Here is an 18,343-nt window from a genome sequence, read left to right on the forward strand (position 1 = left end):
AACATACAGTCATCAATTAAACACAAATTCAACAAAAATCATTGTATCAGAAGCAATAGGCAATTTCTGTTAACACAAAGAAGTAAGATAGAGTGACTCAAACAAGTGACCAAGACGGGGGGGCTAGAAAATACTTTTGAGGAATGAAATGATAGGAATTACCTGAAAGAGAATTCAAGAGAATGGTATTCGGTATTTCAAATGACTGATATAAAATCGAAGAAGACAATGAATAATTCAGGAAAACACTACATGAACAAACAAAAAAGATGAAACACTATAAACAATGTAAAAACCTACAAATAGAAATCCGGAAGGCTCATACTAAGATTTCAGAAGCTAGCACACAATGAAAGTGCAAATGAGTAGAACTGAATCAATGGATGCCCAAATTAGTGAGCTTGACAATAAATCTCTCAATACTAGTAAACTAGCAGAACATTTGGAAAAAATCATTTAAAAGTTTAAATAAAGCATAAGATTCGTGTGTGACATCAGGAAGAATAATAATTTGCAGGTAATTAGAATTCCAGAATAAGAAGAGACAAACAAAAGCACAAAAAAGCTAGCCAACAAGATGTAGGATGAAAACTTCCCTAACATTATGAAAGATGAGAATATAAACATTCAACAATCTGAACAAACACCAAACAGGATAGACCCCAAAAGAAAATTGCCAAGACACATCATAATCAAACTACAAAATCAAATACACAGAAAGAAGTCTGAAAGCAGCTTGGGAAAAATGAAAAATTACCTACAACGAACCAATAAGATCAAGTTCTAATTTCTCAGCAGAAATCATGCAGGCAAGAAGACAATGGGGTGCTCGCTTCGGCAGCACATATACTAAAACTGGAATGATACAGAGAAGATTAGCATAGCCCCTGTGGAAGGATGACATGCAAATTCATGATGCATTCCATATTTTTGAAGTAAAATGAAATACGATAGGATGAATGTAAAACTGATGTTCTCTCATGTAAACCCACATAATTCACAATAAAAACTTAAAAAAAAAAGAAGGCAATGGGGTGACTTACAAAACTCAAAACAAAACAAAACAAACAAAAAAAAAACTGCCAATCAAGAATCATATATCCAGAAAAACTGTTCCTCAAACATGACAACAAATTAGAACATTTCCAGACAAACAAAAATGAAAGAATTTGTAATAACCAGACTCAATGGCATTTAAAACCAACAAAAGACCAACTTTACAAAAAGTACTAAAGGGTGTTCTTTGGACTGTGAACCAACAACAGCAGACAACATAAGACTGACATATACAGCAACACCATCCCGAATTCAATCCAGATCAAAGAAAACAAAACTACAAGGCTGAAAAAAATGAACAAGAGACATATATTTACAATGAAGTCAATTACAAAGCAAAAAGAAGGACAGAAAAATATTTTTAAAGAATCATAAAAGAATATACATCAGAAAATAAAGATTAAAATAAAACTTGAAATAAAATTAAAAAAAAAAAAAAAATGTGGTGTGAGTCACCAGCTAGCTGTGTGAGTAGTTATCATATATGAAATAGTAAACTGGACCAGATGACTGCTCTACATTATTCATCCCCTATATCTTGGTGTGACGCTGCAGGATAATGCACTAGACTACAAGGTCAGTTTGAACTGCAAAGTCAGCGGTTCAAATTCACCAGCCACTCCTTAGAAACCTTATTCAGGGTCGCTGAGGCAGTATTGAGTCAACAGCACATAACAGCAACAACATTTTTATAGGTCCAGAGTTCAAGATCGCCAGCCACTCTGAGGAAGAAAGATGAGGTTTCTGCTCTCACGAAGATTTAAAGTCTCAGAAACTCATAGGGGTTGCTATGAATCAGAACAGATTCAATAACCTTAACAATAGTAGAAATATTTTGAACACCATAAACCAAACATTGAGTTTGGTAACATTAAAATGGAATTGCTTATCTATCACAACTATTTGTATAAGGAAAAATATATATTAAGCTACATAATCATTAAACATTCTTTTTGACATTTATCTTTCTTATTTGAATGACCATAATTTAAAAATTATTTCTTACTTAAAAGTCAGAATTTTTTTAATATAGTAAACCAATAAAAAAATGATGGGTTAAAATACAGGTACATTAATTCAGAGACTTGAAGGTTCAGTCAATTACTCATAAACTATAAAATAACATGTAAATATAATTAATTATTTACCAACGCAATAGATTTGGGCTTTACTCCTATTAATTATTTATAGAAATTATATGCTTATGATATATTTTTAAATTAAGAAAATAGTATCTTCCAGGTTATTAAATTGAACTTTAAGAATTTATTATAAGTAATAAACCATGCATTTATATATTCTAATTAAAAGCTGTGTCAGGTAAAGTCAATTATTTAATACTTATGTTCAAGAAAAATATCATTTATATTTTGCTTACAGAAAAACTACAACAGAGGTAAAATTGCGCTCACCAGCAACTGGTGAAATTGAAAATTGGAAACAAAAATTTTAATATCACTAGAAAATTGAGCATACTTCTCTTTAGATATCTAAGAATACTGCATTCTCATTTCCCTTCCTAGGTACTGAAATAGTAGAAAGTATGTATTTTTTTTTTTCAAATCTGAATTTAATTAAGAGAGTAAATGATATGAAAACCAGCCTTTTTTTTTTTTTTTTAAATAGCCTTGGCTTGGCATCTGAGTGACAGTATTCCTTCAAAAAAATTTCGTCCACCAGATTCAGAAGTCAAGAAACAGTATCCTTTCTGTTAAAAGAAGCTTCATAAAGTACATGACTGCTGAACTCTTAAGGTTCTGAGCTCTGGCTAAATCAGACCTGAGGCAGCCTTTTTCCTTACCTGATCTTTTCTTACTTCTGATGTAGAAGGGCCTGCAACCTCAGTGCTGAGTGTCAAAGCACAATTTTTACAGTATTTGGAGTCAGAACTATGCTCCAGCTTACTATCACAAAACAGGCATGTTTTTTTCTGCTCCATCTCAAATCTAGATGTTAGAGCTGGTTATGATGAACCCACAAAAGTCATCACCACAGACTTTCCTGTCTGAGGCAAAAGCAAGACAGAAGAGACAGAGATCTGGATCTGCTATTTGATGCTGTCTCCCCCTGTTGGCACGGATGTGTACCAGTTGATTGTGTATTAAAGGAATAGATACATGCAACAAAATGTTCTTGGTTTTCAGAGCAAAGAAGAGGAAATCTTCATGTCTTATGCTATTTAGGAAACAAATCTCTTTCTAGATGATATTTTAAATGAAACAAAGTATATTCTTCCTATGTAACATGCAAAAACCAATTCTAGGTATTTGGATCTTGAGGTCACAGAGGATAGACTGAACATTCAAGCACTTCTTGAAACAAAACCTAGCATTCAGCTATTATAACACTTACCTTAATTTAATATTTAAATTTTTTATTATTTTGCAATTAAGTACAACAGTAAAGACTTACGATTCCTCTCTTTAAAATAGTAAACACAAAAGCCCTAAATTATGTGCAAATGTCTTTAGGATCTCAATGAAAACAAAAATTCCCTTGCAGCAAGAATGTGCTGAAGTTAAAAAATAATTGGAGGCAGCAGCAACAGGTATGTACAAGGGGAGTAAAGTGGCAAGTTAAAAAAGTACTAGAGTGTTTGATAAATGCATAATCACAAAATGAAATTTCTATTTTGATCATCTGTTCTACTGTTGTAGTTATGTGCCATCAAGTCACTTCTGACACATAGTGACCCTATATAGGGTTTCCAAGGCTTAAATGTTTGAGGAAGCAGAAAGTCTCATCTTTCTCCTGAGGAGGGCTAGTGGACTCAAGCCATGGACCTTGTGGTTCACAGTCCAGTGCTTATCCTATGGAACCACCCAGCTCCCAATCTGTTTTATAATAATGTGTTAATTGCTATTTAAATCTCTGTTTTATCCATTGTTTTTTTTAAATTGTATGTAACTAAGAAATGCTAGACATCAAATTCAGACACTGTGTGCAGAACTTTTTTAAAATAAAACAAAGCTCAAAGAATATGATAAAAACATTTTTTAGAAAGCAGCAACTATACAAAAGTTTTAGTTAAGAAGATTTTCCCATTAACTGGCCACCATTCATTTCATTGCAATGATTAGAATTTCCATGCATCATAATTCAACACTATTTGCTTCTTTCCTCTGGTGTTTTGTTTTGTTGTTTTTTTGTTTTTTTTGGGGGGGGGAGGAATTGTATACACAAAAACACTCACGAATATATAATCATTTAAACAACCAAAGGGTCTACAGGCTACCAGCACACAACCCTTCTCTTTCCATGACTCTAGAATCCTCAGCTGCTCTATCTCTCCACATCCTCGTCTCTGCCTCCATCTCTGGTGTTCCTGCTTCTATGGATAGGGTCCCACATTCCACTCATGCTCTTTTCCCTTGATGGTCCTAGAGTCCCCTGTTACTGGAATCTAAGGTTAACTACTCCCCACTTTTTGTTACAAAACTTTTACCTTTACAGTTGTGACAGTCACAAATAGTCATGATAACAATTATTCACTATTGAATCATAAGAATCTTATCCCCATCTCCTAACACCAGATCCGTGTGGACAGGATGAAAACTATTCAGTGGGGATTCTACCTGCACACTCTGAAACTAAATTCCCTCTTGAAAACTTGTAAGCTAGTTACTTCATGGCTTTATAGTACCCCCAGTTTAGGTATTCGATGTCTAAGTTGCCCATCCCATCAACCCTGTATACAGAGGGGACAGGATTGATATTTGATGTGAAGACTCCCTCCCTCTCAGTTGGTATTTTGAGCTAATACACCCATAAGTATAGGTCAAGATCATCAAACTGTAGCAATTTACACTTATTTATCAAAAGAGTGGTGTTTTATTTAATCTTCCTCCAGTAGAGTTCTGATCGTCATGCCATCGAAGAAGCTCCATCGAATGGACACTATCTACAAGTGTGGGTATTCTTATGCATCTCCCCTCACTTCATATCAGCTAGATGTTTCATTCTCAGCTCAAGCTTCTGTGGCTATGTCTTTCTTTGTCCATGAGCTCAGAAGTCCCCAGGTCTCACCACACTCTGGACTAACCAGCCCTTCCTCTTCTCTCTTTCATCTTCAGGTCAATGGGAGTCTATGGAACATGGTTGAACTCAGCCCATTTCTTCATTGCTCCTTTTTCTCCCTTTTCCACTCACCAGTAGACCAGTGTGGTTGCCAGCAAACTTACATTCCTGTTCATGTGTTACTTTTGAGTTTCAGTCTTTGAGGGGAGTTTGTCCTGAAGAGATTTGATTGCTTGCCTTGATGGCTCCCCAGCGAACAACTTGCTTGTTCTTCTAGTAGTCAATCAGATTGTCATTTTTCTTTTGGATTTTTTCTGCTGGTCTTTTTTACAAGAAGTATCTTCTGTTCCTTGAGCTGCTCCAGGCTAGTCTGCTGTCCTTCTATTTTGTTTTCTACTTTTCTTTTTTGTCACCATTTGATTTTACAATCCATTGCAATCATTTTACAGTTCATAAATAGAAGGTCCTAGATAGAGCAGGAGAAAATGTCAAACGAACCTCAAAATTATAAGAAAAATTCAAAATCTAAAAAAGACAAGACAGGCTTACTAGTCAAAAAGAGACTAGATCCAGGAACCAAAGAATCCAAGAACCCTTCAGATCTAGAACTGAACACTTTTGTGGTTCAATTTTCAATGAAGCAGTACACAGGTATAAAGGGGATGTAACAATGCTACTGAGATTCACACACCATAGAATGGTCAAGCAGTCAAGATCAAAAGGGCAACATTTACCTATGTATAAAATTCAGAAGAGTTGGAAAAGGAAGAGGAAGGGAGGCAAGATTAGCACGGAGGAAGTGGGATGTTACAATGGGGATTGCGATCATTAAAATAAAATGAAGCGTATAATTTATTGAATACAAAGCTGATGATCTGCTCTGTGAATCTTCACACAATTAACAACAACAAAAAAAAATTTTTTTTTTTTAAAGTGTATTGCTCATAAAAATAAACTGTCATACCACTACCTTATTGCTGCTATTTTGAGGTGCCATCAAATAGGTTCTGAGTCACAGTGATCCTAAGTGCCTCAGAATGCACACTGCCTGGTGCTGCATCATCCTCATAGCCATTGCTATGTGTGAATCCATTGTTGCAGGCACTGTGGCAGTCCATCTCACAGTAGGCCTTCCTGGTTTCCTCCACTTTGCTAAGCATGAGGTTCTTCTTAGGGATTAGTCATTCCTGCTAACATGTTCAACGTAAGAGAGACAAAGTTTTGCCACCCTTGCTATCTTGGACTGCTTAAAAGACAGATTTGTTCATTCCCTGTAAGTCCATGTATATTCAATAATTTTGCCAAAACCCTAATCCAAATACATCAATTTTTCTTTGGTCTCCCTTATTCACTGTCCAGCTTTTGGGTGCATTATGAGGCCATTAAAAATGTCATCGCTTATGTTTGACACACCTTAGTTCTCAACATGGTATCTTTACATTTTAACACTTTAAAGAGGTAAGGAGCTACCTTATATATGATACAATAAAAAATGCAAAATGGTAAGATTAATGCATGATTGCTATATATTCAAGAACTATGTCGCAAAACATAACTTTCCAATGGCATCTTAAAACTAGAATGCATTTGGATGTAAATTTCCAAACTATACATTTGTTTAGTTTTATTTTTAAAATATAAAATATGTCAATTTCAGGAGGGAAAAAATTTCCCACTGAGCTGCTTGGTAATTTTTTATCAACTTTTTGTATTAGATTATTTAAAAGAGCTAAAATATTCTTAAAGTGCAATGGAGCCTCCAACACAAAATCATTGGAAACCCACATTTAGGAAACACAATGACAATGTTTTCTTTCCTTTAATTACTATTTATTGAGCTTAGCTATATGTCAAACACTGCAAGAGATTTTCTAAGTATTTTCTCATTTAATTTTTAAATCAAGTCAATAAATTTTCTATAACTTTCCAAAGTTACCCAACAAGGAAACTTATCTTGGAGAGAGTATGTGATTTTGTCCAAGGTCTTATAGTTAATGGCACAGAAAGTATTTGAATTAAGGTCTCTGACTACATGTCTGTAGGTTTAGCCACAAGGTAAGACAGCTTGGATGCAATTCAAACTTCAGTGACAAAAAGTTTCAGTTTGAACCTGTTAACTTTCTTAATCTCCTCGAACTCAAATGTCTTCAAATGAAAGGTCAGAATAATAATTCCTTCCTTATAGAACTGTCATTATTAAATAAAACAATATGTTATATATCTAGCACACTGTCTCCAACTAGTAAGTAGTAATTAAAGATTCAATCTTTTAAAGAATCTAGCACACATATCTTAATGTTACGAAGGGCTAATAAATCAAGTTAATTATCTCTAAAAAATAATCTTATTGGAAATTTCAAGTCTGAATTGTAAAAAATATTAAATAAATTTGTTTAAAAGAATCTTCCCTCCAAAATGAAATGTTTCATATAATAGCTAAATTTTCAGCACTCTTTAAAAATCTACTTATCTTTAAAGGAAAAAAAAAAATGTACAAGGCAAAATTAAGAATAAAAAACATGAAAATAATGAGACATTGATGAGTAAAATATATCATGAAAATTGCAAGGAGAACTTTAGCACAGTTAGTTTCCTTTTGTTCACACCAGGATCTTTTTTTTTTTTTTTTAATTATGCTGGTGTGGCACTGTAAGATTATCACTGGGCTATGGACCAGAAGGTCACTATTCAAACCTACCAGCTGCTCCTTGGAAATCCTATATAGGGTCGCTATGAGTCAGAACCAATTCAACGGAACTCAACAACACCATAACAGGAAATGAACTTTTAATAATTTTTTGTATCATTATTAATATTAGTTGTTGAGAATAGACCCAGCAGAACATACACCAATTCAACAGCTTCTACATGTACAATTCAGTAATACTGATTCCAAACTACAAATTGTGTAAGTAATCTCAACCTCCTTTTCCCCCTCAGGTTCCTATCTAATATTTCTAGTTGATTCTGGAGTACTGATTTGTGGTTTACAGTGATGCAAAAAACTAACTGATTAAGGGTAGGATGAATAGCTGATTAAAGTAAGTACTGTAAATACACTGTTGTTGTTGTTAAGTGCTGTCAAGTCAATTCCGATTCATAGAGACCCTGTACTGGGTTTCCAAGGAGCAGCTGGTGGGTTTAACTATTAACCTGGTGGTTCGTAATTCAGTGCTTATCCTAAGCACTACACCAGGAGTCCACCTGTTAAAAATTTAACTGACAAAAGCTGTGTGATAAACAATGATTAAAAAAAAAAAAAAAAGCTACTGAGGCTGCATGTGTAAAACCAAACATCCTTAGTTTGGAGGATAACAGTCATCATGATTTTCTGGGACATCCCAGTGAACTGTTTAGTGCTTCTGTTCTACCTCCTAGTTCACTTAGCGCATAGGGATTAAGGTTTCACAGATAACATAAAAAATCATTTCTAATATACAAAATATTTCTAACAATTTTCAAAGAAAATACACATTAGCAAAATATTAAAGAAATAAGGCAATGATTTTGCTAATAAATCCAGAGATATTCTAAAACAGGTACATACATAAGAATACCTGCAATTGAGAACCTTCCCAGAGAATACAATTATCTATGACATATTCAAGGAGCTCTGGCAGCATAGTGGTTACGAGTCAGGCTGCGAGCCGCAAGGTCAGCAGTTCGAAACTACCAGCTGTTCCGCGGGAGAAAGATGAGGCTTTCTGCTCCCGTAAAGATTTACAGCCTCGGAAACCCTGTACAGGGTCGCTAAGAGTCAGAATCGACTCCACAGCACATAACAACAACAACAACATGACATATTCAAACTTCTGCTGGGAGAAGTGGAACTAAGAATTGTTAAAAGAATACTTGCCCACTCATTATTCTGAAAGTCCAGATTTTACTATTGAATAAAATCAGTTCATCAGATAGCTGCAGAAGTGATTTTGGTGTTCTGGTCTCCACTAGCAATGGAGAATTCAAGGTGCTGAAAGAATGGCCTTATGAGTTTCTTCCTACATTAGCTGTGGTGATACTGTCAAAGGTACAGACAGTGCAGAATTTATTGTTAAAGCCTCCAGTAAGAAATTCTGTTTGTAAACAGAATGAAAGTTTTGATTCCTCTGCAATCTGACATGTTCTCTTTATTTAAGAGTTGTATGATTTTTATCTCCTTTCTCATTTTGTCCTTTGACAAGCTTTCAAACAAAGCAATGCCTCTGGCGTAGTAACAAGCAGCCCTGATGGCACAGTGTTTAAGCACTTAGATGCTAACCCAAAAGTTCAAATCCACCCATCACTCTGCAGAACAAAGATGCAGTGGTCTGCTTCCATGACAGTCTTGAGAACACGACAGGGCAGTTCTACTCTGTCCTATACGGCTGCTATGGGTTGGAACTGACCCCACAGCAATGGGATTGGTAATAGATGGGCAAACTAACTGTGCATGCTATGGTCTACATCATTTTCCCCACTCTTTTAAAAATTATCTTGTTGTGCCATTTAAGTGTCATACCACTGCATGGCCCAGCTTCATTTTATTACAAAACATAAACTACACACTTCTATATCTAATGCTTGCACTTCTGATGTGGCACTGTGGATTAGCACTGGACTGCAAACCACAAGGTCAGCAGTTCAAACCCACATGCTGCTCCTCAAAAACCTTATACAGGGTTGCTATGAGTCAGAACCGACTCAATGACACTTAACAACAACAACATAGCTAACCTTTGTAATCTTGGTGTGGCAGTGTAGGGTAAGCACTGGATTGTTAACCACAAGGTAGGCAGTTCAAACATATCAGGCGCCCCTCAGAAACCCTATATAGAGAGGCCATGAGTCAGAACTGACCCAATCACACTAACAACAACAAAAGTGCTATTTCTGCTGTTAGGTACTGTCGAGTCAGTTCCAACTCATAGCAGCCCTACACACAAGAGAACAAAACACTGCGCAGTCCTGCACCATCCTTACAATTGTTACGTTTGAGCCCATTGCTCCTGTCACTGTGTCAGTCCATCTCAGTAGAGTCTTCCTCTTCTTGATTGATCCACCACTTCACCAAGCATGATGCCCTTGGTCAGGGACAGGTCCCTTCTAATAACATATCCGAAATATGAGAGACAAAGTCTCACCATCCTGGGTTCCAAGGAGCTTTCTGACTATAATTCCTCCAATACAGATGTGTTTGCTCTTCTGGCCATCTGTGGCACTTTTAATATTCTTTGCCAATACTATAATTCAAATGTATTAATTCTTCTACAGTCTTCCTTATTCACTGTCCAACTTTCACAGGCTTGAGGTAATTGAAAATGCATAGTTATCCCTTATATTATTCATTTCATGCCATTTAATCCATAAAATGCTGAGGTGACTAGACCATAAATCCGACTTACTAGTTAATCATAGTTCTAAAAGGGAGGGACACGATAACAATTCTGTTTATTGGGATCTAAAAGGGAGGGACACGATAACAATTCTGTTTATAGTGACTCCAGCCATCGCTGTGTAACAAGCCCACTCATACACACATTTCCCAATGAAAATAAAACAAGGTTTTCTATAATCAGTTTATAACTAGGATCTTATCAGGAGGGACCACTCACTGAAGAAGGGCATTCTTGGTCAAGTCGAGGGTCAGCAAAAAAGAATTGATTCTGTGGCTACAAGAAGGGTTCAAACACAGCAACATTGACTGGATGGCACAGAAATAGGTAATGATGGTTTTTCTTCTTTCATACATAAGGTCACTATGAGTCAAAACTGGCTCAAAACAGAAATTGCAAAGAATACTGACTATCAGAAAAATTAACAAATCTGTGGAATGTCAGAAAAATGAACAAATAAACAAACTTGTCTTGAAGAAAAACACTCCTTAGAGAAAACATGGTTAAGACTATGTTTCTCATGAACTTTGGACTTCTCATCAGAATGGACCAGGACCAGAAAAAGCACATCAAGAGATAAAAAGGAAGACCCACAATGGGATGGACTGATACAGTGGCTACCAGAAGGGGCTCAAGCATAACAACAATGTGAAAATGGCCCAGAAATGGGCAGTGTTTCATTCTTTGGTACATAAGGTCACTATGAGTCTATATTGGCTCAATGGCATCTAACAACAATATCTTAGGTGTCTGAACAAATCAATCTTTCACCTTAATAAAAATTTCAAAACAGAATCTACTAAATTCCCACTATGCTTTATTACCACTATCTGTCTGTCAGTTTGTCATACTGTGATACCATGTTGTTATGATGTTGGAATCTTCTTGTTAAGTTCCAGTGAGTCACTTCCATATCATAGCAACCCCATATTCTGAGGCTGTAAATATGTACGAGAGCAAAAAACTCATCTTTCTCAATAGGAGTAACTGTTGGGCTCAAACCACGGACCTTGTGATTCTCAGTCCAGTGCCTATCCTACAGAGACACTGAACAGGGTAACCCAAAGTGTACAGAGAAGCTTCCAGATTAAAAAAGACTAAAAAAAAAAGGCCTGGAAATATCCTTCTAAAACTTAGCCATTTAAAACCCTATGGATCGCAATGAAATATTGTCTACTACAGTGTTGTAAGACAATCACCTAGGCTGGAAGACACTTCATATACACAGTGGCTACAACAGGAAACTCAAGCATACCAACAACTGTATAAATGGCCCAGGATCAGGTAATGTTTCATTTTGTCGTATATGAATGGGTTGGTTCAGTGGCAACTCCCAGCAATTTGTTTATTTAATTTCACAGAACTATTTCCAAAATTATAATTAGAAAATGAAAAAGTAAAGTTGGCTGCTATCATCAAATGATAGAATGTACACAGATATTAGTTTCTATTGTATGTTAAATAGCTATATGCTATTGTTGTTGCTATATGCACTAGAAAATTTTTAATCTACATGTCAATATCAACATGCTTGTATATAGTACATATGTATATGACATACATATATAATTGAATATTTATTTTAAATCGAGAAACTTTACAGACTTTCAATATTATCAAAAAAGTTGGTAAAGAACCTTTCTGAATAAATACATTTTAATAACTAAGACAATTATATAAACGGGAGAGAGAAAATACTGTTATCATACTAGAAAATGCTACCTGATAAAAGTATAGAATCCCTTGATCAATTAATCTTTATCAGACCTAAATTTAGGAATTAAATCCCTAAAAAGATAATCAAATATGATATAAAATATGATTACAATTACAGACAGGAAAAAGTCTTTATATAATTCTACCATACACAATGGGAGGACAAAAAATGGATTTCAATAAGAGTTTTCATAATGATTTGAATTTTCATCTGATGTCATTCAATCATAAGTGAATATAACTGAGTTATCTAGCAATTTTCTTTTCTAATACACTTACGCTTGGGACTAATACATGGCAAAGATTATGAATATTTCATAAGTGAAAAAACTGAAAGAGAATATCAAAAAGCATAGATACCTATAGTAATTAAATATAGCAAACCTAAACTACATCTAATTACTCACAGCACAATTAATAGAAAACAGGAATATAATACAAGTGTATGCATACATGTAAATAATACCTACCCATGTGCCATCACCCCAAAACATGCTACAATAAATTATAGATTTTCAAGTTTGCGTTTGGGGAACTAAATTACTAGGGTTGTTGTTGTTGTTGTTATGTGCCGTGGAGTTGGTTCCAACTGGTAGTGACCCTGTACAGGGTTTTCTAGGCTGTAAATCTTTATGGGAGCAGAAATCCTCATCTTTCTCTCATGGAACAGCTGGTAGTTTTCGAACTGCTGACCGTGAGATTAGCAGCCTGATTCACAACCACTACGCTACCAGAGCTCCTTAAATTACTAGGGTAAATGGCCAAAATTTCCATTTCATTTGTTTTTGATTAATCTCTCCCAGTAAAAACGTTTGGGCTTTAATCTGGTGTATTCAAATAATTACAGAGAATTAAAGTTCTTAAGACATTATATTAAGGAGCTCTGGTAGCGTAGTGGTTACAAGTCGGGCTGCAAACCACAAGGTCAGCAGTTCAAAACTATCAGCTGTTTCGCGGGAGAAAGATGAGGCTTCCTGCTGCCATAAAGATTTACAGCCTCAGAAACCCTGTACAGGGTCGCTATGAGTTGGAACTGACTCCATGGCACATAACCACCACCACCACCAAAACATTATATTTGGTTCTTGTCTTAAAACTTGAATCAAACAGGAGAATTAATTTTATTAATTATCTACGCCAAAAAAACTAAGTTTTGACAACTTTAGATTGGTTCAATTAATATTTGAATTTTACGTTCAAAATACTGTGTAAGTAAGAAATGCCTGAGTTTAAAAAAAAAAAAAAAAACCAAGAATAATAAAGTTCCAAGTCAGTAAGTAAAATGGAAACCTAGAAATCAGAACAGGAGGGAAGGAAGAACGAAATAGGTTACATTACCATGGCTGGGTCAGTCAGGGCAGGAGGGTGAAAGGTAATGAGAGTTTCAAAAATGAAGTCTTTTTTGTCTCATGCACTAGATTATATTTTCTAGTCATCCCCCATCATGGGGTTTTTCTTTTATCTTATTAACAAGGTCATACCAGAGCAGGGTGCATCCTAAGCCTAACTGCTTCTGAGCTATAAAAAGAATAGAACAGACACTTCCCTTTATTAATTCAGAACTTCTCAACACTTCCAATTCTGCTGTCTTTGCTCAAACCATCATCTTCTATCACCTCAGATACTGCAATAGTCTCATTTTCCATCCTTGCACCCCTAAGGCATATTCTTGAAACAGCTGCCTCGGTGATCCATTTAATTCAAAAGTCACAGCATGTCATTCCTCTGTCATGACCCTCCATCCTTAGTGGCTCCCCATTTCATTCAAAGAAAAGACACAATCCTTAACTAGGGTACACAGGATTCCAAGCTTCATTTCCCCATTATTTCCCTAACCTCATTCCCTTTGTACACCCTTTGGCTGGAATGCTCCTTCGCAGGAAATATAGTTGGGTTTTGAAGACCGTAAATGAGGGGCATTCTTGTACTGTTGAAGGTAAAGCAAAGAGGCCTGAGTGGAGGGAAACGTAAAAGTGCAGTTTTGTTTTTTTAATTTTCAGGTTTAAAGAGAAAATAAAAAACAAGACTTCCTTTAATGACTTCACTCATGGTTCCTGAAAGTGCTCTCCAGGAGTCCTGGCAAATCTATTTTTCACGTGCAGAAAAGTATAATAGGACATGTACAATAACAAGAGCAACAATTTGTTTTAGCAAAGTGGAATTAATCCTTACATTCACTTATTGTCTAGACTTTACCTTTTCAAATTTTTCATTGGAGTACTTTTCCACTTACCATAGATGTAACTGATCGAGCATCTTCTTCATAATTTACTATTGGAGGTGGCTCTTTCCCATCATTTTCTTGCACTTTTTGCTCTAGTAGTTCTTTCTGTGCTGCAAACTTTGCCTCAGTGCATCTCAGCTGTTGGACTGATTGTTTCAGTTCTTCAAGTGTCTGTTTTTGACTCAGCAGAAGCACAATACTAAAAACAATAAATTAAACTCAAATTATTTCCATCTCTTTACATAACAATCCAACCAACTACCATCAAGTCCATTCTGACTCATAGTGGTGCTGGTTAGGGGTTCTGAGGCTGTGAATTTTTACGGGAGTAGAAAGCCTCATCTTTTTCCTATGGAGCAGCTGGTATATTTGAACTGTTGACCTTGGGGTTGGCAACCCAACTCACAACCCACTCTGCAACCAGGGTTCCTTAGTAATACTGTGTTGTTATTGTTAAGTGACATCAAGTCTACTCTGAATCATAGCAACCCTGTATAAGGTTTCCAAGAAGCACCTGGTGGGTTTGAAATGCTTACCTTGTGTCTTAAATGAACTTCTTTTGAAATATAAAGGAACACATTAAGCTGGCATATAAGAACAGATAGGGGAAAATAGATGCCATGCCACATGAGTTCTCCAAAGAACCAAGATACAGAAGCTGAAAAGAGACAAAACCTTCCCTGAGCTAACAATACGCCTTCCCCTTGGGCTGACATCCTGAATTCTGACTTCCTATGTCCTAAACTATGAAAAAGTCAATTTCTGTTTGTTAGTCACCAGGACTCCTGTTGTAGTACCGTAGAAACAGCACTGGATTGCAAACCACAAATTCGACTGGATTGCAAAGCACAAATTCGGCAGTTCACACCTGCCAGCTGCTCCTTAGAAACCCTATAAAGGGTCTTTATGAGTGGGAACTGACTCAACAGCATGTAACAACAACATTAAAGATAACTACCATGTGTGGTAAAAATGCATTTCATGCACATCTGCAGATCAATAAAGAAAAAGGTGAATGATTTCACAATTGTGAGCAAAATCAACAGATAACTATACTTAAAAAGAAAAATACTCTCAAGGCATTACTGTCACCAGATGTTGTTATTGTTGTTGTTAAATGTCCTCAAGTCCATTCTGACACATAGCAACCCTGTATGAGATTTCTGAGGAGCAACTGCTGGGTATGAACTGCTGAGTTTGCCATTAGCAGTCCAGGTACTTATGCCACAGTGCGCCCCCCAGGACACCACTGTTACCAGTAGTCCTTTACAAATAGATTTCATAAAAGCTTAGAAAAATAAAAAATTTAATAATGCAAAACAACAACAAACCTTTTCCTTTACCGATCTGCAGATGTGCATGAAAATGAATTTTTACCATACACGCTAGTTATCTTTGTTGTTGTTTTAGAAAAATTAAATAGAATATGGCCAACGGGCACAATGATGACAAAAAAGTAAATTTAAACTGAACATACAAACATCATTCAAAGAACATTTATTGAAGTGAGAAAAAACAACAACACGTTTTACTCTATCTTGTTGTTGTTGTTGTTGTTAGGTGCCATCAAGTCGGTACCTTATGCACTGCGGAACTAAACACTGCCTGATCCTGTGCCAACCTCACTACTGTTGCCACATTTGAGTCCATCGATGCTTCCACTTGGCCAATCCATCTCATTGGGGATCTTTTTCTCTGACCCTCCACCTTCCCAAACATGATATCCTTCTCCAGAGACTGGCCCCTCCTGACAATATGTCTGAAGTATGAGAGACAAAGTTTGGCCATCTTGGCCTCGAAGGAACACTCTGGCTGCACTTCTTCCAACACGGATCTATTGGTTCTTTTGGCAGCCCATGGCACTTTCAGAATTCTCTTCCAACACCATAACTCAAAAGCATCAATTCTTCTACGATCTTCCTTATTCACTGTCCAGCTTTCACATGCATATAAGGTTATCGAAAATACCATGACTTGGGTCAGGCGCACCTTAGTCCTCAAGCTGACATCTTTGCTCTTCAACACTTTAAAAAGGTCTTGTGAAGCAGTTTTGCCTAATGCAATACGTCCTTTGATTTCTTGACTGCTGCTTCCTGAGTATTAATAGTTGATCCAAGAAGAATGAAGTCCTTGACAACTTCAATCTTTTCTCTATTGGTAAGAAAGTTGGTTATTGGTCCAGTGGTAAGGAATTTTGTTTACTTTACATTAAGATGGAATCCATACTGAAGGCTGTGTTCTTTGATCTTCATCAGTAAATGTTTTAAGTCCTCTTCACTTTCAGCAAGCAAGGTTGTATCATCTGCATATCACAGGTTGTTAATGAGTCTTCCTCCAGTTCTGATGCCAGCTTCTTGGATTATCTGCTCAGCATACAGGTTGAATAAGTATCTTAAATCCTGTGATAAGCTGAATAATGCCCCTCCTCTCCAATAACTCCATTTCTTTTCCCCGATATGTGAATATGTCACCTCACAAGGCAAAAGGAATGGACTTTGCAAATAAGTTATTAAAATTAAAATAAAATAAAAGCTTCCTTAAAAGAGGGAAGCAAGAGGAGCAATATCAGAGAAGTTGATATAATAATAGAAATCATAGGAGACAAGGCAATGTGGCATGGGGCCAAATGCTAAGGACTGGGTGAAGCCTCTAGAAGCTGGAAAGAAAACCAAAGAAATGGGTGTTTCCCTAAAGCGTCCAAAAGGAACCAGCTTTATCAACTTCTGTTTTTGTTGTTGTTATGTCACACCAAGTCCATTCTGACTCATTGCCTCACAGAGACCCTGTATAGGATTTCCAAAGAGCAGCTGGTGGGTTTGAACTGCCAACCTTGTGGTTCACAATCCAGTTCTGATCCTACAGTACCACATCAGGAGTTGTTGTTGTTAAGTGCCATCAAGTCAGTTACGACTCATAGCGACCCTATATAGGGTTTCCAAGGAACACCTGGTGAGCTTGAACTGCCGACCCTGCAGTTGAAATCAACTTTGCCGAGAGCATCCTCATATCCAGGTTCTACTCTGGGAGAGATTGAACACTGCTGCACCTCCTATCATTGAGTTCAATAATATTACTTTTAGAGTCAAAAAATGAAATACTATGTTTATTAGACTAATAGGAATAAATCTCCATTTCACACATCCAAAGAATCTTATATGAGAAAACAGGCCAAGTATTCATTCTTTCATAAGATCCAAATCTAAGACAGACAATTTTCCAGCTGTTTGGTTTGTTTAATCATGGCATTAGCTGAGATGTTAAGGATGCAATTGTGAGTAAACACATAGTCCCTGCTCTCATAAAGCTTCAAGTGTAAAGCAAGAAAATAAAAAGTCTAAAAGTTAATGAAAAAATTACAACTTTCATATGTATTACAAAGAAGTAGTATTTTGTATCGTGTTGTGACTGTTGTTGCTGTTAACTGTCATCAGTTCGGTTTGGACTCATGGATTCCCAAGGTGGATCTGAACAGCCTACTTTGCAGTTAGCAGTCCAGTGCTTACCCTACAGTGCCACACCAGGACTCCATTTATACTGTAATAGGGTGTGTTTTGGGAGGGTGTTGGAGTGGGCTTGAGTTAATCTCAGAGGATAAGAGAAGGTTTTCTTGAGGAAGCAATGATTAAGCTAAAATCTAAAAGAAGAGCCAGCATTAACTGAGTGAAGGTGATGAGAGTGTACCGAGAAGGCTATTACAGCAGAGGATCATAATGTGCCTGTGGAGCACAGAGGATTCAAATAGGTATAAAAGATTGAAAAGGAGGCTGGTAATCAAGCTAGGACAATCTCTTTGATATCCCATTCAAGTAAAGTTTTACTAAATGTCATACAGAAACGACTTCAAGCAAACATTGGCAGAGAACTTCCAGAGATTAAAGCCAGATTCAGAAAAGGCCATGGAATGAGGGATATCATTGTTCATGTCTGATGGATCTTGGCTGAAAGCAGAGAATATCAG

The 18,343-nt window shown here is 36.4% G+C and overlaps 1 protein-coding gene across 1 annotated transcript in view; it reads right to left on the reverse strand.

The window, feature by feature from the left end:
- LOC102835261 (tyrosine-protein kinase Fer-like) overlaps positions 1-18,343 on the reverse strand; it is a 579,105-nt gene that overhangs the window by 388,414 nt on the left and 172,348 nt on the right. The window contains exon 10 of the mRNA XM_006872259.1: positions 14,395-14,584. Within this exon, the coding sequence (XP_006872321.1) occupies positions 14,395-14,584 (190 nt within the window). The remainder of the gene's footprint in view (positions 1-14,394; positions 14,585-18,343) is intronic.

This window comes from Chrysochloris asiatica, unplaced genomic scaffold (assembly GCF_000296735.1).
Source record: "Chrysochloris asiatica unplaced genomic scaffold, ChrAsi1.0 scaffold00189, whole genome shotgun sequence".
NCBI classification, from domain to species: domain Eukaryota; kingdom Metazoa; phylum Chordata; class Mammalia; order Afrosoricida; family Chrysochloridae; genus Chrysochloris; species Chrysochloris asiatica.